The sequence below is a fragment of the Ornithodoros turicata genome, chromosome 7 (genome assembly GCF_037126465.1).
Source record: "Ornithodoros turicata isolate Travis chromosome 7, ASM3712646v1, whole genome shotgun sequence".
NCBI classification, from domain to species: Eukaryota; Metazoa; Arthropoda; class Arachnida; order Ixodida; family Argasidae; genus Ornithodoros; species Ornithodoros turicata.
Genome location: NC_088207.1, coordinates 20,560,573 through 20,584,382, shown reverse-complemented (window position 1 = coordinate 20,584,382; position 23,810 = coordinate 20,560,573). Strand labels below are relative to the sequence as shown.

General features: G+C 45.4%; 2 protein-coding genes across 7 annotated transcripts in view; both read right to left on the bottom strand.

The window, feature by feature from the left end:
• LOC135400305 (ensconsin-like) overlaps nt 1–9,269 on the bottom strand; it is a 77,302-nt gene extending 68,033 nt beyond the window's left edge. For all 5 annotated transcript variants that reach the window (XM_064632129.1, XM_064632135.1, XM_064632132.1 and 2 more), the window contains exon 1: nt 9,163–9,269. In XM_064632129.1, coding sequence (XP_064488199.1) covers nt 9,163–9,208 — 46 coding nt within the window. In that variant the 5' untranslated portion in view covers nt 9,209–9,269. The remainder of the gene's footprint in view (nt 1–9,162) is intronic.
• An 842-nt stretch (nt 9,270–10,111) lies between these two features.
• LOC135400304 (RING finger protein 17-like) overlaps nt 10,112–23,810 on the bottom strand; it is a 73,334-nt gene continuing 59,635 nt past the window's right edge. For both annotated transcript variants that reach the window (XM_064632122.1, XM_064632123.1), the window contains 6 exons: nt 21,753–21,839; nt 19,136–19,270; nt 18,373–18,649; nt 16,107–16,236; nt 13,547–13,706; nt 10,112–10,688 (listed from right to left, as the gene is read on the bottom strand). In XM_064632122.1, the coding sequence (XP_064488192.1) occupies nt 10,581–10,688; nt 13,547–13,706; nt 16,107–16,236; nt 18,373–18,649; nt 19,136–19,270; nt 21,753–21,839 (897 nt within the window). In that variant the 3' untranslated portion in view covers nt 10,112–10,580. The remainder of the gene's footprint in view (nt 10,689–13,546; nt 13,707–16,106; nt 16,237–18,372; nt 18,650–19,135; nt 19,271–21,752; nt 21,840–23,810) is intronic.

The window sequence follows — 23,810 nt, the reverse complement described above, 5'->3', positions numbered from 1 at the left end:
ACCAACGCTAATCGTACTTTAGGATATGTTAGACGCACCTTTCATCAGGCACCTCAGCATCTTAAATTAACCCTGTACACGTCAATTGTTCGCCCGATGCTTCAGTATGCAGTTTCGGTCTGGGACCCGAGTTCAGCAGTTCTTGTTCAGGCCATTGAAACCATTCAGAACAGGGCTGCAGCGCTTCATCTTCGGCAACTACCAACGCACAGCCAGTGTAACTTCTATGAAACGTAACTTGCAACTTACTAACCTAGCTTTGCGACGAAAAATTTTCCGCGTGTGCCTGTTCCACAAAATATATTATCATAACCGATAGCTCGCGATCTCGCTTTACATTTCCACCTGCATACATATAAAATCGCGCTGATCATATCGTCAAAAAGTACACATTCTATCTTGTTCAACCAAATCTCACGCTGACTCCTTTTTCCACCGTACCGCCATCGACTGGAACCTCCTCCCCTGTTCACTGACATCAATTTCGCCCATTGCTCAGTCCAAAAGTGTCATTAGTGGTTATATAACATTGTAATCAACATTCTTATTCTGATATAACTGTTATACTTTGTATTCAGATTTTTCTATTTTGTGCAACCCGTTTACTTCAACCACCACACCCCTCTGTAACGCTAACGCCCTGAGGGTATTTTAAATAAATAAATCGCGCAGTGATACGACACCCTCCGAAAATATTTTGCGCGAACGCTACTGATCCTATATAGTACAGGGTTCGCCAAGATAAACTTCGGGGTTTGTAACGCAGATAAAACAAATAAGAGCAGTGTCGGAAAGCTCAAGTAGGTGTTAGAGGATGTATTATGCCCCAAAATTTTACGTCGACACTGCCATTTGGTCCGTTCCTCTGCGGATAAATCGTGAAATTAGAAAACCGCCACTGCCTAGTCGGCTATACCTGTGTTTCGGCTCCTTTCCGTCAGATGGCGAAACGGTCGAACGCGGCGTTGCAGACGACATCGAAATCTGAACAAGTGGAACTGAATGCAGAATCGCACTCTGCAACGCTGCGTTCGACCGTTTCGCCATCTGACGGAAAGAAGCTGAAACACAGGTATAGCCGTTTAGGCAGCGGCGATTTTTTTAATTTTCACGATTTATCCACAGAGAAACGGACCAAGCGGCATTGTCGACATAAAATTTTGGGCCATATTACGTCTTCTAACATCTACTTTGGCTTTCCGACACTGTTCTAATTTGTTTTATCTTCGTTACAAACCCCGAAGTTTATCTTGGCGAACCCTGTACATGTCATTTCACTAATCCTTAAACGCAGGCTCATTACACATCCTCTCGGAGAGGTTGCTTCCGAGGTGCGTGTCAGGTGCACATAAATCCAACCGGGCTGCAGCCCCAGTTCCGGCCCCGGTCAGCGATGAGCGACGGCGGAGCGCACTACATCTATCAGCGGCAAACGACAGAAGGGCGGACCTAGAAGGTTTAGAAAATGCCAAGGTCGCATTTCAACGCCCCCGACGACACTGCTCTTCTTATAGGTCTGCACCACGAGGGCGTCTCATCATCCTCGTCTCGTTCGTCCACCCAAGAGGACTTCATGTTGCGAAAGAAAAAAAAAAAAAAAGAACCGCGCATTTTATTTATTCTTAAAAACGCATGTTCCTCCTTGCCTCGTAAGTTGGTTTATACGTGAAGTGTATCAGAGTGGGCTATAGCAACTTAACACATTTAATACTGATCAATAAGGCTACATGTCGAGTACGAGCGAGTGGCTCCGATGCTCGAAGGAAACCGACTGCCAAGCGAGGTGAGAGTCCATCCCGACAGCGGAGGTGCACTCTGACCCGATGTTATGGGCGCCCCGAATGTGGGCCTCTCCGTGTGGAATGCACCATTGGCATGGGTGCCGAGACTATCGTCTTTTAAACCGCATGTCTGGCACACAGCACTCCTCCCCCTTTAGTATGTCACGGGTTGTCCGTAGCGTAGTGGTGACCTCCTGCGTCGTCCTGATCTTCTAGGTGGACGCACTGGAGTCAGGAGGCTTGGGTTGTGAATTTCTACGTCAGACATCCAGGTGTCATCTTCTGTGGTGATCCGCGACGCAGGTCGTCGGCGCAGTTGGTCGGCGTGACGCGTCATGTCTCCGACCGCCGTTTTCACCACAGCCATCCGGGATCCTTTTTGGTTCTGTACCACTCCCGGAATCGATTTTTGTCCTCGCCCGTAATTTCGAGCGAACACGTGCGTCCCTGGCTGAAGCACACCTGTTTCCGAACTTGATTCTTTTTCTGGGCTTGGTCGTGCCTGGTCAGGTTTTGAGATAGCCTCATTGTGCAGTTCTCGGACGCCGATGAGGTCCAATCTTGACCTGATGTTGTACCCAAGTAGCATTTCCGAGGGCGATTTACCGGACACAGTGTTCGGTGATCGACGGTAAGAATGCAACCAGCGGTCCACATTTGTGCTCAAATCCCCAGTCTTCATTTTCTTCAACGCATCCTTCACCGTACGTACCGCCCTCTCTGCTAGTCCGTTTGACTGCGGGTGGTATGGGGCTGTACGAATATGTCGTATCCCATTAGCTTTAACAAAATCCTGGAATGGTTTTCCTGTGAATGGCGTGCCATTGTCTGACACTACGCAGTGTGGAATTCCAAAACGTGCGAATACACTGCGAAGTTCCCTCACCGTTTGCTCAGACGAAGCATTCTTAACCGGAATTGCCTCAATCCAACGTGAGAAGCTGTCCACTACGATGAGTAGCATCATTCCCTCGACTGGCCCGGCATAATCAATATGCACGCGTGACCATCTTATAGTTGTCGATGGCCAGGACAGAGGTTCCTTTGATGGTGGCATTGGCTGTGCCTGTTGACATTCCAAACAGTGCCGTGCCGTGCTTTCGATGTCGCCATCTATTCCGGGCCACCAGAATAGTGATCTTGCAACTGCTTTCATTGTTGCCATTCCAGAGTGTGTAGAGTGGAGTTCCAGTAGCATCGCATGGCGTGCTTTTGCTGGGATGATTATCCTCCTTCCCCACATAATCAGACCGTGGTCCGTCGAGAGCTCATCTCTTCGAGACCAATACGATTGCAATGCCTTGTCTTGCAGCTGATGTGGCCATCCCCGCTGTATGGCATCCCTGAGTGCTGACAAGGTAGCATCTTGACTTGTCAAGTCGGCTAGCTGATTTGCTGACAGTGGCCCCTCCTCCAGGATTTGGATAGAACATACTGCTTCTGAATTTGCGAGTTCTTCCTCACTTTGTTCAACATCACAGACTTCGTTCAGCGTAACCTTGAAATCGCCACATATCCTTACTGTGCCATCTTTCTTCATGACGGGCACAATAGGTGTCGCCCATTCGGAATGGGTCACCGGTGTGAGCACTCCCGCTTCACACAGCCGATCAAGCTCCGGAGACACTTTGTCGTGCATTATATACGGAAGAGATCTTGCTTTGCAGAACTTGGGCGTTATGCCTTGCTTCAAATGTAGATGAGCAGGTGGACCTACCATGAGACCGATGCCTGGCTCAAACAAGGATTTGAATTCCTGCTTCAGATTGGTCACCTTGCCTTCGCTGTTAAAGGCATTCACGTTGACGGTAAGCAGATAAAGCGCTGCAATTACATCACGACCACATAGGCTTGGGCCCTCACGGTCAACGACGTAAAGCGAAGCTGTTGCCGTCCGGTGTCCGTAAGTGACTTCCATTTTCAGAACGCCTAGCACTGGTAGCTGACCCATGTAGCATGATAACTTGCGTTGGCATGGCAATAACGTTGGCCAGGAGGCCTCATGTTTCCTGTACGTGCTAGCAGGTATCAACGTAACAGACGAACCTGTGTCAACTTCCATGTCGACCGGGATGTCCATCCAACGAGTGGTGATGATCCACGGATGCGGCGTTGCCTGGGTGTCGACACTATGGATTCCATGCAGGTTAAGGCTTGCCTCTGAGGTCGCCCCTTCTGTTGAAATAGCATTCGTCCGACCATGGGCTCGTGGTCTTGGTTGTTGTGAGTCTGACAAGCACATCTTTGCAAGGTGTCCCTTCTTTTTACAGCGGTGGCACTCAGTAGTCTTAAATGGACATGCTGGTGCTCCGTGATCGCTTCTTCCGCAACGTATGCACATAGATTTCTGACTTGCCTGTCTTGGTGGGGTTCCTTTAGGCTCTTGACCAACCGGACGTTGTCGACCCTTTCGGTTGATGATCCGGTTCACTGAGTTGTCCAGAGGCTGACTCAGTTCCATGGCATTCTTGGTTGCCATTTCTACGGCGCACGCAAGTGTAGTAGCTTTCTCCAGGGTCAACTCCCGCTCAGCAAGCAATCGCTTTTGTATGCCAATGTCCCTGACACCACATACCAGCCTGTCCCGTATCATCGTATCCAGAGTGGTTCCGAATTCGCAGAACTCAGATAGTTTTCTCAATTCAGCGATAAATGTAGATACAGTTTCGTTCTCATGCTGGACACGAGAGTTGAAACGGAAACGTTCCACAATTTCAGACGGCTTCGGGGCGAAGTGACTGCTGAGTGTTGCTACTAGTTCCACGAAGGTCTTTGTGCTCGGCTTGGCCGGGGCCAGGAGTCTCCGAAGTAGCCCGTAGGTTTTCGGTCCCACAACCGAGAGAAAAATACCGGTGCGCTGATTCCCGTCTGTAATCTTGTTTCCGACGAAGTACTGTTCTAACCTTTCAACGTAGTGACTCCATGGTTCCACGTCTGCGTCGAAGGCTGGGGCGGTTCCGAAAGTAGCCATCTTGCTTCCTCGCTCCGGAGAACAAAGGGAAACGCAGTGTCGTCGGATGAGATGTTTTCAGACGTGCGGTGACTGACGTGTCGTCGTGTACTGCCGCTGCGTCACCAGTATCCCATCCTCGTCGCCAGTTGAAGTGTATCCGAGTGGGTTACAGCAGCATAACACATTTAATACTGATCAATAAGGCTACATGTCGAGTACGAGCGAGTGGCTCCGATGCTCGAAGGAAACCGACTGCCAAGCGAGGTGAGAGTCCATCCCGACAGCGGAGGTGCACTCTGACCCGATGTTATGGGCGCCCCGAATGTGGGCCTCTCCGTGTGGAATGCACCATTGGCATGGGTGCCGAGACTATCGTCTTTTAAACCGCATGTCTGGCACACAGCAATACGTGTCACGAGTTAGGAAAGAAAGCAATGAGAAATCATTCAACCAGTGAAAGTGTCTCATAGCAGATAATTTGGGGCGGAAAGGTCGTTGTCCATTCGCATTAAGACTTTGTTTTTCTCGGATTTTCTTTTCCCTTTTGACTCACTTTGGAGACGACTTTTCAATATAATCGGAAATGCTTCGTTCAATTAGTTGTGCGGTAAATTTTAAACACAGGAATGTGGAAGTTCGCAGAAGTGGATGTGCGGTTGTTGTTCTAGAAACCATTCTAAATGTCATCTTTGTTTGGCTCCGGAATCATGTGAACGGACAGGCGACATCTAGCGGCAGAGTTGTCTATAACAGGTATTTTCCGCGTTCGCCTATTTATAAAGTGCTAGTGTAAAGCTTAATTTTGAACACCCTGTATAGTATCTGTTTTCTCTGAGAAAGGAAATGCCTTTCGGGGCAGTATCCTTGGCGGTGCCTGTTCCCGGGAAGATTTTTTCCCCAAAAAATGCCTTTCTAAGTGAGCTTTTTGGTCCATTATCCCCATTTATGTGACGTTTCAAACTTATCACTAAATTTAAGCGCGCACATCCTTATCCAAACGTATACGTCCGCGTATTGGTCCAATATATCGCCAGTTTGGAACGCCATATCGGGACAATATCGGTCCACAATGCATTACATTTTCATGTTATGCAATTACTTCGGCTGGTACGCGCAATACACTCACTATGGAAAGAAGGCTGCACACGTTACACCACTGTTTGAGGGTGTTGACTTACACCAAAAATGGAATCAGGGTCAATTCATTCAATTACACGTCAGATGGTGTTGAAATAGCACCTCTCCTGGAGGGTGTACTTCTATCTTATAGGGCTTTGATTTACACGAAAAAGGGACTCGGTTAGGATATCATCTAATTACACTCAAGAAGGTGTATAAAATTTAAGAGTATATTGCCAAGTATATCACGTTCCTCCGTATAGCAGCTGCAGGAGCTTTAACCACGAGACTGTCCTAAGCCATTGTAACTGTTCAGGATATCGAGGTCTCAATTGACTATTGCGATGCTTAGATTGATAGTGGGGGAAGGAGCCATTTAGTGTTACTCATCCGGCTGATTGCCTAGTCCGGAGACGTTCGTTAGCACTCACTGCAGCTGTCCGCTTGATCACTCTAAGCAGCTATTATCACGTCGCTGCAAAATTTGGAAAGCAGATTCTCATCGACAAAAATAATCACCTTTTACATTTATCCTGCACAACTTCAGACGAAATGCCACAATCCCCACACTCCTGAACCCCCCCAAATGAAACTGTCGAAAAACTTGTCCGTTCCTTCCGCACACAAATCCTTCGCATATGACGCCATTCGCCGTCAGCCCCACGTTTAGGCCTCACGCTCGGAGGTGAGCCAGACATGTGGTTCCTTCCCAATTTAGTCTTCCGGCCAACGACAGAGACGACGACCCGAAGCAGCAGACGACGCGAGCTTCGTGCCTCACGCAACGGGTGAATTGCGGGCAGCCGGAACGTGGGGATTCAATGTGAAACCGAAAAGTGTTTCCACACTTGTACCCCCCCTCCTGTCATCCACGACTAAATCGTGCCGCAGCGAATTTCAACTTCCAGAAGGAAAAGTCTTTCGGGACACTCGCCCGTCGACGGCAGACACTGATGATGATCAATGCTCGAAAAATAGCCGTTCTGCTTCGTAGGAATAAAGTGCCGACTCCAGAACGCAGTCACTCGAGAACGCTCTTTTCGATTCTTTTTTTTTTTTTTTTGTGAAGAAGGAAGCGTGAAATTGTTAGCGCGAATTATTTGGCAAAATACCGTACGGACATTTCGAGACGACAGTCGCGGAAATCTTTGGCACTTTTTCTCCAGACAAATGTGATGCCGTAACAGGCTCGGGGGAAAAAAGGGGCCTCCCCCACCCCAAATTTCACGGACTGGCTGTGCCACAACGCATTTCTACATAGGCACAGGGCCACTGCAACACTTCTATAAATAGATGGTGTGTTTGCAAAGCCCTCAGAGGCTAGCAGCAGCTGCTATGTTTCATTTAACAAGAACATAATATAATCGTGACATTGCTGTTTGGAATTTTGCTGTTTCCAGAAAAGCATACCGATACAGTGGGACAGTTTTACTGCATCTTGTGCATAAAGAGTTTACCAGTACAAACTTAGACATAATACATAATAGGGGGCTCCTCAATGTCCGCTGTAACACAGCAGCCAGTAAAATGCAAACACATGCACTGTCACAGTGCCCTATCAAATTTCTTATGCCCCATGACTCACACATGTCGAGATGGTGCTGTCCTTGGTATCAATTCTATGTCCTTGTATACATTTTACTGATAGCTTTCAATGCTTATGCATCCTTGTGTGACTATAGATACCACATCACTGTTGCTTCAAATAAATGGTAAAAACTATAGCGCAGTTTCTAAAAGAAATAAAGAGAAATTTGTGCAGACATCCAGAACTGACCATAGATGCCAACGAGAGAAAACAGGACCAGCTACACTAACTTTCATTACATTGCATACGCGTATTTTCAATGAATCACACAACAAAATTGAACAAGCAACCTCAAAGTCACAAGGATTGCTCTATGGCAAACGACAAGATTGCGGATTACCGAGTCTATGCATTTTCTAAAAAATGTGTGTAGTTTGCATTGATGAAAATAATACTTATTCTTCAAAATAAATTTGTGTATGTAACATTTCAACTAGGAATAAGTTCTGGAAGAGTAAAAAGTGTGTGGTCCATCACAGAAAAGAGACATGAGTGTTTAAAATGTGCAAATTCCTGTACAAGTACCCCTGCTGCATTGTTTCACACTGAACTGGTGATACTTTACGTACATCAAAAAGGACTATAGATGGCGTGCATCTGACGTCACACCATAGCTTTACCTGTGCTTTTCCCTTTTTCTGGTGAACCAGCGCACGTCAACGCACCCCACCTATACTATAAAAGAGTTTACTGGAGCTATAGGTAAGACATGGAGGCCCTTTGAATAGAAGAAATCAATTGTGTCCTAATTCAACTGATATCTGTGTCAACTGCATAAAGAGACTCGCTTGAGTATGAGTGGCAACATTTTTAAAACCTTATTTACGTTGCATTAGGCCATTAGCACAAAAAGGGCAGGGCAGCGAAAAAGCATTTTTTAAAAAAACAATTCAAGGCAATTGCGTGCAGAAAATAGCATTACTTCTTTCGCTATTTCCGTCGCAAAAAAAAAAAAAAAATGCCTGGACACGAAGGATATGCTTCGGCACACACGAAATTATAAGCGTGTCTGTGCAGATTCCTACGGTTTGCGACCCTGAGTGAAGTGTTTCGCACGTCGAGCATTCAAGGATATCAAATGTCACGGCAGGTCGGTCGAGCGATCTGCTGCCCAAGTAATAAAATGTTATCGTGCGATGTTGCATGTGTTTCCGTCGCGACATGCCCACGAGAATATACAACGTGTGACTCATACGGTGGGCAGGGCCGCAGGAATGCTTGGATTGCGGCAACACGCTCGTCGCACCGATATTTAAATGAATGGCATTCGTAAAGCCGTGGCCGCTGCAAAGTCACTCGGACGTCTGCGAAGGAACCCGGTGTATTCGCAAGGGAACGCGCGTAGTGGTGATCGGTCGGCTACACCAGTCGATATTTATGTGCTCAAGTTGTTACGTAGAATACGACTGTGCGGATTTTATCAGATGACACGACTCTGTATCGGGAACCAAAGACTACAGCGAACCGCCCCTCAACCTGTGGCTTTCGGGAACCTAATGAACGTGCCCAAAAGTATGCCAACGTCGATTGTGGTTATTCACGCAGTCGAGAGATCAGACTGAATGAAACGTCTTCCGCAGCTAGCAGTTTAGGGTTAGCATACCCGGACCTTCATACTCTGGATTCCGTTTGTTTGATTCCATTAGACCCGGTCATCAACCTCGTATATATATTGGTATATACAGAAACAAAAAAGGGGGAGAGAAAATAGCACAGCTTACCCGATGTGTTTCTTTTTGGACTGGCAGGCTGCGGATTATCCGCCATGTCAGATTTCAGAACAGCTGCGCATGCGCTATGCGGCTGACCAACACCCAGAGTAGCCAGACGAGTAATGTGGTATAACACTGAATCATCGAACTACGATAACCCTTTCCTCATAACCTTTCGCTAGGATTATCCAGAACCCACGTTCTTATCGCACAATGCGTATTCGAATGCAAACGAGTTTGCAACACGTAAAAGCGATCAAAGCCTGTTCAACGGTTAAAATAGTCAATCACGCGCCGGCAACGACCGCCCGCGAACCTTTGACTACGCAAAACATTTCAACCAAGGTTTTTGCAGGAGTCAGCTTATTTCACACACATAATCACTCGTTATACAACGCGCACTGATAAAATCTAAAACTTGAATATCGGCGCTGCACCCTGTGAAGTATGCCTAGCACAAGAGCCTCCAGCACTGGTTGTCCCAGACCCTCCTCCCCCCCCAAATAAAATAAAAATAAAGAAGTGCACCACTCCCAAAATAGCTGTCAGATCGAATAAATCCAGAGAAGCAGCACACACTTAAAAATGAACTTCACGACATGGCACGCTCCTAGCTAACCATCACCCCAAATGACATTGCTCTCTCCCGATTTGTTGAAAACTGGAGGTATACGCCTTTTTGTGACACTTCTGCAGAAATGTTAATTGTCACAAAAAAGGCGTACGCCCCGCGCTTTTCACAAACCTAGAGTGATAGAGGTATCACTCTGTACAATGGTTGGCCAACAGCGTGCTATGTGGTGAAGCACTGTTTTAAGAGTGCAGACATGGGGGTCACCTCCCCAAGCCCCACCCACCCCGATATGAAAATCCTGGGAAATGCCCTGGCCCCCCAGCCGACAGACAGGGACTACAGACAGATCCACAAAGCAGTCAACAACAAGGACACCAGGCAGAATTGCTTTGAAAGAAACAGTGTAATGAAGCTTTATTTGACACTGTATGATATTTGCAAAGCTATGCAGGCATATGCACACAATACTATGCACTGCATCAAGAAAAAAAATCACAGTAGTTAAATCGATTGTAATCAGAGAATGCACTGCAAAATGGAAGCTGACTAGCCACCGAGTAAATAATACTTGTACTATAACTAAGATCTACTGGAGTATATGCCATACCTACGTTCCACAGACATAGCTAGTGCACATTGAGCAACCTTAAGCAAAAGTTCTTGTCAACATTGGACAAGTTTTGAGCCAGAACAATTACGAACATTGCACAACCCTGCACTTACACAAAACAGAATACAGCACGTGTGTGAGTTACAAGACACATATATTAGACACAAGACTCCTTTTGGTCCATGACCTGCTGAAGTTCGGAAAGAGGTAACAGTAGGTAGGAACAGCAGCTTGCATTCACTGTTATGTGTTCCTGTTGATGGTGATCAAGTTCATGTCAGCTACTGGCTGGTACACAAGCTCCAGAGAGGAGTTCAGAATGTCTATCTCAACCGCGTCACTTTCAGAGTTCTTGGCAGACATGAAAGAAAGAAAAACCAGGGGAAAACATCAGGTAAAGTAACACATGATTCTTTCAATACTGCACCAGAAAACACTGGCAATACACTGAATTTCATTGGACATAGCTGTATTATGAGTGTCGAACTGAACCGATACCCCCAAATTAACTGTAATTTTTAGCTGGAACTGAACTGAAACTGAACCATAATTACTAGCGCCATCTTGAAGGTGAACCAGAACTGAACCGATATGAAAACTTCGGTTACCGGTTCAGGATACCGCATCAGCTTGGGTTTGTTGTGTGGATTCGAGCTGTCTGCCTGCCTAGATACAGTAAATCTCGGTTATAACAGCCCCACTTGTAACGAATTTCCGGTTATAATGGACACATCACAAATGACCGTCAATATTTAACCAATGTAAGGAGACTCCATTTATAACGAACTTCTGGATATAACGAACAGTTTTCGCATGACCATCGAGTTCATTATAAATGATATTCACTGTATGCGGCACGTTGCTCGGGCAAGGGATGAAAGAGGGTCCCTGTTGGTCGAAAAACAGAAATACAGTTGAACCTCTCAATAACGAACGTCGATTTAACGAAATCCTCTGTTTAACGAAAAATTTCCGTTGCACGAACGCATCCCTATAGACGCCAATGTATTTTTGCATTCGATTTAACGAAATACATTCGTTTGGTCACCTCTATTTAACGAAATCTCTGGGCTCTTCTGCGCGTGTCTTTCCCCTTCACCACGAAGAAAAGGAGGAGAAACCTTCCCTCTCTGTTGTCCTTACGCGAGTTTTCGTTGGTTACTTCGGTTGTCACGTGCTGTAGGCACGAACGTGCCGACATGTGCGTCTCCGCCGCCGGTAATCGTTGCGCCGACGCTGTTTCGAAACCGGCGCGAGGGTCTCTTCGCACCTGTTTTCGGACAAGAAAACACGCATTGCTGACATCTCGAGAAGTCTAATTTGCTTGTGTTGATGAAGACGACAGTACGTTGCGGTTTTGTGCCTTTTCATTACTTGTTTTTGTTCGCGCCGCTGATGCTGACGGTGGTAAAATGGGCATGATGCCGCTGCCGTTCAAGGTTCCATCGGCGCAGACGTTTACGTGACATGTACCCGTTTCTCGTTCTTTTCGGCGGTGTACGGTTGTTCTTTCCGGACGTCATGAGTGCAAGTGAACCAACCAAGAAACTTCGATACGCGATCGCGTAGGAGAAAGCAGTCGAGGTCATCCGGAGTTACGAAGGTTATGAATGCTCAGAACGATATTGTGCACAAATTACGCATTACCTAGCGTTATGTAATGAATAAAGCTTGATATTTTGTGCCCTTCTTACCTTAGTACCTGTTTTATGACAAATGACGTTTTGCGGTACGCGCGGCGCTGGTAGTGCGGCGGCCATCTTTGTTTAACTTGGCGTGTTCCATTTAACGAATATCTCGATTTAACGAAACAAAGAGCCAGCATTTACAAATTCGTTATATAGAGGTTCAACTGTAAATGCATAAACAACGTAATAAGAGATCTTGTATCATTTTTAGTGGCTACCTATAATTTTGTAGCATATTAGAAGCTGGTACCAGTTCTGAACTGGTTTCAACCCTCTGAACCGGGTTAATGCAATTGATATATGTGAACTTCGGAGCGGAACCGAAACCAAACCCTTATGGCCGAACCCGAACCCGAAACAAACCGAAAAACGTTTCGGTTCGACGCTCTGGCTGTATTGTACATAGAGCCTCACGTTTTGTAGCGTCTCCCGTACAACACAAGAGACACCGTCTCTTTCTGGAACCTAGTTTTTCTCCTTGGACACTTTCCCTTCTCCACCACGTCCCGACTTTCTCTCGATCTACTACATGTTTTAGGGATAAACCCGGCAAACCCGTTTTTGTGCCCCCAATTTCCCTTATCGTCACCGAGGGTAAAAACGCGAAAAACCACGGAAATTGAACTTGCCGAAGTGCAAATTCAGCCACTCATACGGGCATTGGAGAATACCCCACAATGCAGCCCACCATCCTGTGTTCATCTGAGGAGTGCTTCTTTTGATATCCTGCCTAAAAATCTGTGTTTTTTATATGGTATCACCCAGTTTTATTTCAGTGCAAAAGGTGGGTGCATTTAGTGGATGTGCGTTATGCCGTTAGACTGCTTTTTACGTACTCCTTTCGCGTCACTGCTAGGTACACTTTAATGGGTCTCTACTGCACGACGGTCATGTTCAAGCCAAGAATGGCATTGTATGTCACTTTCCCGCCCTGTATTTAATCACCGGAAGGCAACATGGGGTTTGAAACGATTGAAAGCTTGCGACAAAAGTTTACGGAACATCGTGGTGTCGCATTTCTCCATTGGAGCGACACACTAGCAGGAAACAGGAGCTGACACACATACTGGTAGGGGCATACAATAGCCTGTCACCTGTTTCTTATTCGATCTCTGATACCTAGCAGGGGGTCATTCCTATGAAGAAACACGCAGATGCTGTGTTCCGTAAACTTTTGTCCCAAGCTGTACTTACGTTTGACAGAGCTCGTTTTAATAATTAAGAGTAATAAGAATACGTACATTTATAAGTTCTCCCTCAGCATCGAAGATGCTGTTGTTAGGTTCAACACGACTAGAGTGCTGCATTTCAAGAGCGCAACGGTTCATATTTCTAATTTTCACATGCATGTAGCGCAGCTAGTAAAATGCGTGTACTTGCTGCACGTAGTGTATTTCACCACGTTACCGCCAGCAATGGGGTAAGGATATTGCCCCTGGCAATTAAACTCCCCACTCATCATCATTTAAGAAAAGCTGTTGTCATTGTTAGTAGGTACTAAATGAACGACAGGTGTCATACCTTGACCCTGGCCAGGAACTGCTCTTGACCATCTTCGCGGAATACGTCCACCATAGCCGCAATCACCTCCTGTGTGTCAGCCACAGGAGTGACACCGTGCAGTGTGCATACCACTGCTTGCATTGGAATGTCCATGTACTCGTCCGGCAGAATGCGCAAGCTGAGAAAAAATCGGAAATGTTGTCACCTACACACGCCATGTTGACACTTACAGCAGCGCATACAGTTTAGCGCGTTTATAACGATATTGACGGGTACGCGAAATCTGATCGTTATACCAGAGTATCGTTAGAAACGAGCTTTCGAGAAATTGCCGCTCGGGTTTGTGCAAACGAAGTAGATCGCCACAAGTAGAACGCCGCTGAACATGTGCGTTTGTTGTGAGCACACAAGCATTTTATCTAGCTTTAAATCGACGCAGTTGTGCGTCGAAAGCTTTTGATAACGTAACCGCCGATACCGTGTGAGGCGCCGCACCTTTTGAGATCGACGACCTCATCCATTGCTCATCATCCAATGCCGTAGTCATCATCATTCTCACGATCGGGACTGCGAGGTCTATCAGAATGCGCCTCCGCCATGGGTAATCCATCGACTCGTGTTTGGGTGTCGACACGCAACTGTCTGCCAATACACGTTTTTGAAGCCGCGGTACTTCACAACGCGGTTTTGCACCAGTACGAAACCCGTAGAGCGCATGTAACTTGGGGTCGAGCCACGCGTCTTTCCTCGTCAAAAGCGTCTCGGAACCGAGGATGCCATCGTAGCATAACACGCAGCAAAAGAAGAGAAAAAGCTTGAAGACGAGAGAACGATGTGGAGAGGGAGCAACCTCCTCTACTTCTCGCGAGCTCCTTCCGCCATTTCGAAGTCATGTGCCGTGCAACGCACGCAGTCTAATCCCTGGCAGTCATGCGCGGATAAACGCACTGCACTCTCACTTTAGCGGGCACGGAGGCGAAGGCTCTTGGAAATGCCAATGTAATCTGTTTTCAGTGAAATGGTGCAATCTTGCTTTCTAATTTTCCCGCGTTTTACCGGCCGCCGGAAGAATTCCGATCACCATATGCGAGCGAGCGCTTTTGCGGCGATCGTTATATCGATGTTTTGTTTACATGTAGTTCAATGGGAGAGCCGACGGGAACCAACAATTCGATCGCAATATCGGAGTTATCGTTCTATCGAAGATCGTAATAAACGGGCTCGACTGTATACGAGTAGGGATGTGTGATATGATTTTGAAAGAGACGGAGTATTCTACACGAATGAAGCCCCCCCCAATAAAACTTTAGCAGGTGTGTAACTTAGTAGCCAGTTTCTTTTTTTGTGTGTTGCACATATTAATTGTGTTTACGAGAAAAACGCAGTGAAGCCTGTCCTTACCCCCTGAAGGGATAGCGTGCAGGCAAAGCTGGTAAAGTTCCATGATAAAAAAAAACAGGAGGCACGGACACACAAAAAAGGGGCAGACACACAGATCCTCACAATCCTAATTCAAGATCTGTGTGTCTGTCCCTTTTTCGTGTGTTCGTGCCTCCCAGTTTTTTATAGTGGAAGTTTATCCCTAAATTTCCACCATTGTCAGTTTGGGTAACAAAAAAAAACACAAAAAAACGTACAATAAAAAACCTGCAAATAAGGTAGCCACAGTGCAAATTTAGCCACGAATGCAGGTACAGGAGAACGCAAAACACTACACATTCACCAAACCTGCTCAGCACCCCCATGTTGGTATCTGAAATGCAAGAAGTGGCCTTATTTTTTTATTTTCCACCCGAAAACCTTGCTTTCGCGCCCGATATCGCCTGAAATAAAACACGATTTTTAGCTCTTACTTCTCAAAAAGACATACAGTCCAAAGAACATGAGGGTCCACAAATCTGGCTTTATGTCCTTTTGCGACCAATGTGAACTCGGTGAAGCACGTAACCCATTTGGAACCTGTTTACCTCCTAAATTGATGACTTCAGAAAATCCCAGATAGCTTAGCGCTGCTTTGAACTATGGGAACTTGCTCATAACAAAGGAGAAGAAGGTCTCCAAACTGTTTCTCGACCAATTTTCTACGAGGTGTCAAGGTGAGCGAAAAAGAAACATGAAGGACAGCTCTCACTTCCAGATTACAGTAACCTCCCAGGATGCAATGCGTGCCTACGGTTCACAGGAATTTCCTGAAATCGTACATTTTGAGCCCAAACAACGGAGTCGTGGCCTTCATAAATTGGAAAAGGACTAAGGCATATTTTCCAAAGCAGAACATCGGAGATTACTCCCTCAATATCCCCGTAGAGGAAACTGTGAAATACAGTCACCGACTGGTAATTCATACTAAAAAAAATTCGGATTCTTGAATTTTACAGACAAAACTGTTAGCACTGTCCAACGCCTTGTAGAACCAATATATTTCCGTGTCCAATAATTCAGACTATCCCTCGAGGGTCTGTTTGATTATTTGCACACATCTTGTTTGAGACTTACCGTCTTCCCCCCCCCCCCCAAAAAAAAGGGGGAAGAAAAAAACATCACACAACAATGACAAAGAGGACAAAGTGAAACTTACCTAGAAAAGGGAACAGACTCCGAGTTGCCGTAGTCGACGTAGAGCACAGTGACCTCATCTTGACCGACATTTCTCACAAGGGCTCTGTACCAACTGTGATCATAGCTGTATTGGCAGCAGCAAGCCATGCCTGCAATGCGAATATACCATAGGTCATCCATGAAAGGTAACACAACTGTAGGGTTTCCAGATCATGTGCCGACCTCACAATTCGTACACTGTCGTACGAGAAGGGAAACACGTCTGGCACGGTGGTGAAGTCACGGGAGAACCTAAAAACGGGATAGTAACCCGCAAAAATGCACCTGTCCCTCAAAAGGAATGGGACTCGTCCACGGCGTTATTCCCAATTTATGGGCAAAAGAAACTGCCATGTACGCTTTCCCGTTCCTTCTCCCTTCTCGAGGTGGTCAACAAAGCAGAGATAGGCTCTCATTGGTCACCTCAAGCGGTTTGTCCAATCATAGTGGGGGATCGTTTTGAGGAGACCAATCCGGGGCCTCTACACATCGTTGGGCTGCTTGAGGAGGAGAAGGAAAGCGCATTGCGCAGTTTCTGTCACTCATAGGTAGGGAGTGACTTTTTCGGGTTAAATGCCTTTCTCAGATTCGGGGAGTAAAAATCGGGCGCTACTTTAAATCTGTAATTCGGGAGAAATCGGGCGATAATTGTACCTTCGGGTGTTATCGAGTGTTTTTTTTCTCTCTTCTTGTCTATTAAGTCATTTCCTAATCTCTCTTTTTTGTTCTTTTCTTTTTTTGTGTGTGCGCGATCGTGACCTTTCAGCGGTAATCCCCGAAGGCATACACAGTGTTGACACACCTGGGTGTATTGCTTGGAGAGTATATGACCCATTCTTACATGTGTTACACGTGGCGACCTTTGTTCGTCTTCAGTGGAAACGTCACTCGAGGATTTCACAGTGACTGGATTTCGGGGAGAAATCGGGTTTAACCCGAATTGGTCGGAGGTCAGTTCGGGAGGGGGGAATAACCGGGCGGAATCGGGTTTAACCCGAAAAAGTCACTCCCCACTCATAGGTTGCGGGAACTGATAAGATAACAGTTCGTGTGCTCAAAAACGAGTAGCTTCTGTCGGTCACATGACATTAAGGGGGGGGGTGTTCGGCAGTTGTGCTGCCGGGGACCAGTCTGGCGGAAGCCTGGTTCGACCCTGATAAGATTCGGCCAGTTCTGTTGAAAATTATGGAATAAACTTTGCTTTGCCTATCGTTTGCATTTCCCCTTGCTGTGTCTTCCTTGGCGACAGAACGGACGGGCTGACACCCCGAGATTGTGGAAACATGGGTTTCCACAAGGTAGCGCTGTGATTTTCGGGACATGTCCCACTTTTGCAAAAGAATAAAAGTCCCGATAATGGTGTCAGCTACGAGAATATATATCACAAGTGGTTTGCATTTGGTTTTCATAAACTTAATTGTCCCAAATTTGCGCCGAGTGTCCCGGAAGATTACAGACTGCCCCGGTTGTCCGGACTTTCTCTTAAATGTCCAGTTATTTAGCAGAAACGCCCGTAGACAATGTGGTTTTTACCAGTTGATAATCCCTTTGCATGGACAAGGAGTGAGAGTTGAATTTTTTCGCCAACTCTCCTACAGCGTTGGAATCTCTGGAGCATGAGCTGGCGACTACTGTACAGAAAGCACTTGTATTCATTGTAAGCACTCGGATGACAGACATAAGGGCTCCCTTGGTTAACTCGAAGTTGACGATCAAGCATACTATACCCTCAAGTAGAGAATGACAAAATGCTGTTTGAAATGGTGTGGAACCCATGTCCAGTGGTGTGAAAGATAGAAAAGTGTGAAAGATAGAAAAGTGTGCCAGATACAACAAAATAGTGCCACAATAAAATGCACTCAGATTTGCTCAGGTCAGTCAGACTTCATGAGACACATTTGTTGGAGATAATATTTTTTCTAAACTTTCCTGTCATCTTTAACAATACTTCCCAGGACTTTAAATTTGCACAAATTAGATTCCTTGTGTTCTACCTGTCTCAATAAAACATCATAATAAAAATCCTGTATCTACGAATTTCCATTATCGTGAGTCGTTGCGTCCTGTGGCGGCTCGCCAGCGCGACGATAACGACGGCCACCTTCATCCCGCGCATGCTCGCGCTCACACGACGAGTTCACCTTCCGTCGGATTAAAAAGCACTTTGGCTCGCAACCTCTCTCTGCCTGGTCGCTTTCTCTAGGCCTCTACAGTCCAACATAAAGGATAAGCAATGATAAACGCACCCACAGTGGGAGCGGTGAGAGGCTCGAAATCGGGCGCAACGTCTGGTAGCACCTTCATCATGGCCAGGAATGAATCAAGCATTGCGTTGACAAGCTTCTCTTCTGGTGTGCTCGGATTGGCATTCTTATCGAGCTGGATGCACACGGTGTTGAAGCTCAGGATGTTGGACACAACCACGGGAAATATTCCTTCTTCCGGGGGACGAAACATCTGGTACGGAAACTCCTCGTCCCCCTCGTCTTCAGCACTGCCTTGCCTTGTTACACCATTAATGGACTGCAGATAAAGTAAGAAAGTAAGACAAAAGGTCGTTAGTTACTTCAGAATTTCGTGTTTGTCTTTCAATATCAGGAACTGGTCACACCTTCATTCACTACCTGTCGCCGACTGGTATTCAACATGAAAGTTGCTCTCAGAGAAAGTGTTATTAATTATATATACTGCTTAATTGCTCAGTAAGTGATTACTTGCAACAAGGGTTTGTGGCTTTCGGTGACTATATTTTCCGAGGTATTACGAGATAGGGCGAAGATAGGTGAGACAAAGAGAGGTTATCCTGTTATTTGATTATGTTAAGCCAATTCTATCATGTACTACTGTAATTTTGTTTTGCGTTCATTTTTACCGCATTTCGGAAGTTCTAAAAAATTATACATAATCACTGAAAACCGGGAAAGCTAATTGTAACTAGGTTACTTTCCAAAACTGTTTACCACCTTAACGAGTCTATTAGCGATTCTATACTGCAACGCAGTCACCTACACTGGTGGTTTCCTTGCTTGGCTGGCAGCTCTCTTCTTTGCATGCAAGGCCAGTCTCCAACAGAAAATCATGAAGTGCCACACCGTCAGGTAGAAAGAAATGCACCTTGCCTCTTGTATTCTCCGTCGGCCTTTCCTGAACATTGTGGAATAAGAGTTACCCTTTGGGTTCAAGATACAAAATGACAGTGATGATGCATATGAGACACACACACACATAAACAGTGCATAATTTAGACTTTAATAACGATGGCTGTTTGTCGAGACGCAGAGGAAGGTGTGTTGAGAGCATAAGAACACACTTTGTACGTCACTCATACAGACAACATCGGAGATCTGTTCTGCTATCAAACACACAGCATCCAAAATTTTTTGCTTTGTTGGACAGGTACCCTTGTTTTACAGGAATGATGATCATGTTGCATTCACATGCAAGTATGCATCACAATTCAGAAAGTGACTAACTTTTATATGGCAGAGAGCCACTGATATTTCGCATTTACTCTAATAATTGATGCGCTCACGCAATTAACGTGCCCATTTTTTTTCTTTTTCCCCAGTGTACAAATTCATACTGCAACACCACCAACTTCTGCTAACCTTTCAAAGTGAAAAATTTGCAGATTATAAGGGCACGTACAAATTTCAAGCATGAATGGCACTTCGAAGACAACGATACAATCGAAAACTTTATTTTTCACATTTGGTTTCTAGTAGGCATTAAAACTGTTTTGCTGCACAAGCATGTGGAATTTTGCTTAAATTGATTAAATTACATTAATATACAATGAAGGCAATCTAAGGCGAATTACAAAGGAAAGCAATCAAGTCACGAACAGTAGCATCAAGATTTCGCGAAATCTAGTGGCAGCAAACATGAGCCCTTCTCTTTTTTACTTTGTATTTCAATATATTCCCCACCACCCCACCTGAGAACAATCTAAGAAAAATTTAGGTTGTGAAATGGTAAGGTTTCACAGTCTGTTAATTCTGTAACCGAATAGAGTAAATGTTAAAGGACAAAGCCAGTGTTATGAAAAATTATTGGTGTGAAATCAGGTCAAAAAAGCCTCTGAATATGTGTTGCTACTAGGAGTGTGCGAATATTCGAGTTATCGAATTCGAATCGAATAACGAACGCTTGAACTATTCGATTATCCAATATTCAAATTTTCGAATATTCGACTATTCCACGAATACGAACGACATAACCCGAAAGTGGGCTTCACCTGATGCTTCCCTGCATGAGGAGAAGCCTGCTTTACAAAATTGCCCTTGCTGCAGGACCAACACAGGCGGGACGGTGTTTAGTTTAAGATAACGTTATCCAAAGTTAGTTTTGTAGGCATCGTCTGTGGAAGGGGTGGCGCCCCTCCCACGTGCAGTTTAACGGTGCCGACGAGGGACTTTGATTTGATGTCTGTGAGGTTGCCTTTAAAAAGTTAGGACTCTCGAAGTAATGACTACAGCCCACGAACAAGAAGGGTGTCTTAAAGATGTCCTTTTCGTCTAAAATTTCAGTAGTGCAACTTCCTAGGGCGAGTGCAAAGAAACTAAAGGGTGTTCATGACAAAGCTGAGGCAGGATGCCAATTTGTTTGCTTCACAAATGGCCTGTGGTTGTCTGAAGCAATTACAGTCTCATCCGTGTAACATGCTACTGCCTGACATAAAATTTTGAAATGAAGGTAACCACTCCGGTACTCTAGTAAGTGCAGGCTCACCTGGAAAGCAGGAAGCACTCTCATGTAAAAAAAGTAGGGGCTTTAAACAGAAGAATTGCATGTCTCTCTCTTGTGACAGTTAATGCCAGAAAAATTACGCTAAAGCCATGGGCTACAAAATGGAAACTTTTAGTGCGAAAGTCACATATTGTAAATTTTGCACGAATATTCGATATTCGATTCGGTATTCGGAATTTTTTTCCCCCATCCGATTCGATATTCGATTCGACTTAAAATATTCTGATTCGCACACCCCTAGTTGCTACATGTCATCATTGCAAAAAGCATCAGTAGTGACTTACAACGAATGGCTGAGGCAAGGCCAGTTCTTAAGCTGCAACCCTCTTCAACACTCAACAAGCCACATTTGAACACATGCACGCACAAAGTTTTCATTCCAGTGTACAGCACCCTGTTGAGACCCATTCTACTGAACACACAATCATCATCATTAGAGCCTGAAGTTTTCGCTAAATATTTTTTTCTAAATTCGGGGAGTAAAAATCAGGTCAATAAACATGTGCACATGTGAATTTGGGTGAAAAAACTTCCAGTACGTTAAATTCAGGGAGAACTCGGGCTCAGTTACTCAAACTAACTGAACCGGTTTGGTACAAATGGTGGTAGAACTGCGTTTCCTGCCAAACAAGTTAGCATGCATTCCTACAGACATCTCAGTGAGGGCAATTTGCCGGGTAAAAATCGGGTTCCACCCTAAAGAGGCAACCTTCAATTCGGGGTGCAAATTCGGGGAAGAATCGGGTTAAACCTTAAAGCTTCAGGTTCCAATCATCATCCACTGCAATGTGCAAGGAGTTAACATTTAAGTCAAACACATGTAGTGCAACAGTGAAGAAGGAAAATATTACTTTTCAAGCACAACGGCACTACACACCTTGACGACCATTGAGCAATTGTGTTCTACTATGGTGAAATGGATTGTGTCCAAAACCTTCAGTGGCCAGGATCCAGTCGTTGAGAACTAGAAATAAACAAGTTTGGCATGATTTGTTAGACACATCCGAGACCCTAGGACATCTGGGACATGTTATGACAACGATTAGAGCACTAGGGTTTAGAATGTGAATGCAACCTTGCCAGAATGCCCAATACCTCATTTAGTGGAGCCGTAAAATTCACTGCAGGGAAATAGACGACCTGCAGAGAGTTCTATGCCAGAGCAAAAATATTTAAGAATGAAATACGAAGGTGGATCAAATATAAACGAGACTTTCATTTTCTTTTTTTTTTATTTGTAGTAAGCAAAAACCAAGTGTGTATTATTTTTCTACATAATCTCCCGATGTAGAAATGTGTTTTTCCTAGCGGGTCAGTAGTTTTTTGATCCCCTCTTCATAAAAAGAAGTGGGTTGTGTCAGCAGCCAGTTGTGCACAAACTCCTTCACTGGGTCATCGTTGTCGAATAGTTGGCCTCTCAGAGTTTCTTTGAGTGGCCCAAACACTTTGAAAGTCCAAGGCGACAAGTCAGGGATATAGGGAGGATGTTCCAGTCGCGTCCAGCCCATTCCCCTTAAACTTGCACATGTGACGGCTGCAGTGTGGGGTCTGGCATTGTCATGAAGGATAATCATTTTAATGACGCAGTTTAAAAATGCTTCTCTTTCTTGTGCGAACTGAGCTGATAGCTGCTCACACACGTGGAAACGTGTCAATTCTGCTCTGCAGTCAAAAGACGTGGGACCCATTGGGCAGACACTTTACGGAGCTCTAAGTCCTTTGTGATTATGGATTGAGTGCTTCCATAGCTTATGCAAACATTAGAGCAAATTTTGAAAATGTTCAAAAGTCGGTCGCCCTCCAGAGGATCATGAATGGCTTGAATGTTTGGCTTGAATGTTCCGCTCCGTAATGCTTGTTCATGGGCGACGAGCATTGCTTTGGTTTGCGATCTCATCACGGCCTCCCATAAATTCCTCATGCCAGGCAAACACATTCGGCCTTGACAGTGTTTGATCCCCGAATTGTGCCGTCAATCTGTGCTGAAATTCGGTCGCTTTTACATCCTCATGAGCAAGAAACTTTATAATAATATGTTGCATGATCGACGAGAGTGCCTCTCTCTCAGACATCGTATAATTAGGGCCCTCAGTTTTCGGGTAAAACCCAATAAAGCCCGTTTTTACCCCTCGATTTACATCACAATAGTTCGGGTTTAACCCGATAAAACCCGTTAACCCGGCTCGCGAAAGTGGAAACCAAGGACTTGATCCGCACACGCGCGATTGGCCAATCGCGCGACCGCTCCCGACTTGTTCCCGACCGCGCCGCGTCTTGCTGGTGAAGTAAACAAAACACGTCGGGTTTGGATTTGTGGACGCTTGCATGCAGGTCCGATTTCTAGCGTGAAAAATGTTCCTTTGGTAGGCGTCACCATTTGAAAGTTGGCTTCCCCTAACACTTCCGTGTATTGCGGTCAAGCCCACTTTAACAAATGCTTAGTGTTGTACGTTTGTAGACTTAGCGGAAGTTTTCGATTAATTTATTTGTGTTACGGGAAAGCCACCTATGACATCATACACTTTGTTTAGTGATATATCAGATAAACAAAATACAGAAGCCGACACTGAAGATTTTTGTTTAAGTTTAATTTGTACAAGCTTTCGCGTGGAGGTCCACGCTTCCTCAGGTACAAAGTGAAGTGGTGACACACATAAGTATATATACTCCCCTATTCGTATACGCTTGTGATATATTAGGTTAGATTAGTGCTGCTGTGGCAGCTTGCCTCGCACTCCCAACTTCATTATCGAAGCGGCCATGGCCCTATTAATCCAACCTAACTTCACTAAACTAACCTAACACATCGTCGACTTGGTTAGTTTACTGATAAGTTAGATTAATGGGGCCATGACAGCTTCCCTTGTCCCTCAAAATCCGTTTCAATAATGAGGTGAAGCCGCCTTGCAGAATGGCAACGCCTACCAAAGTAATA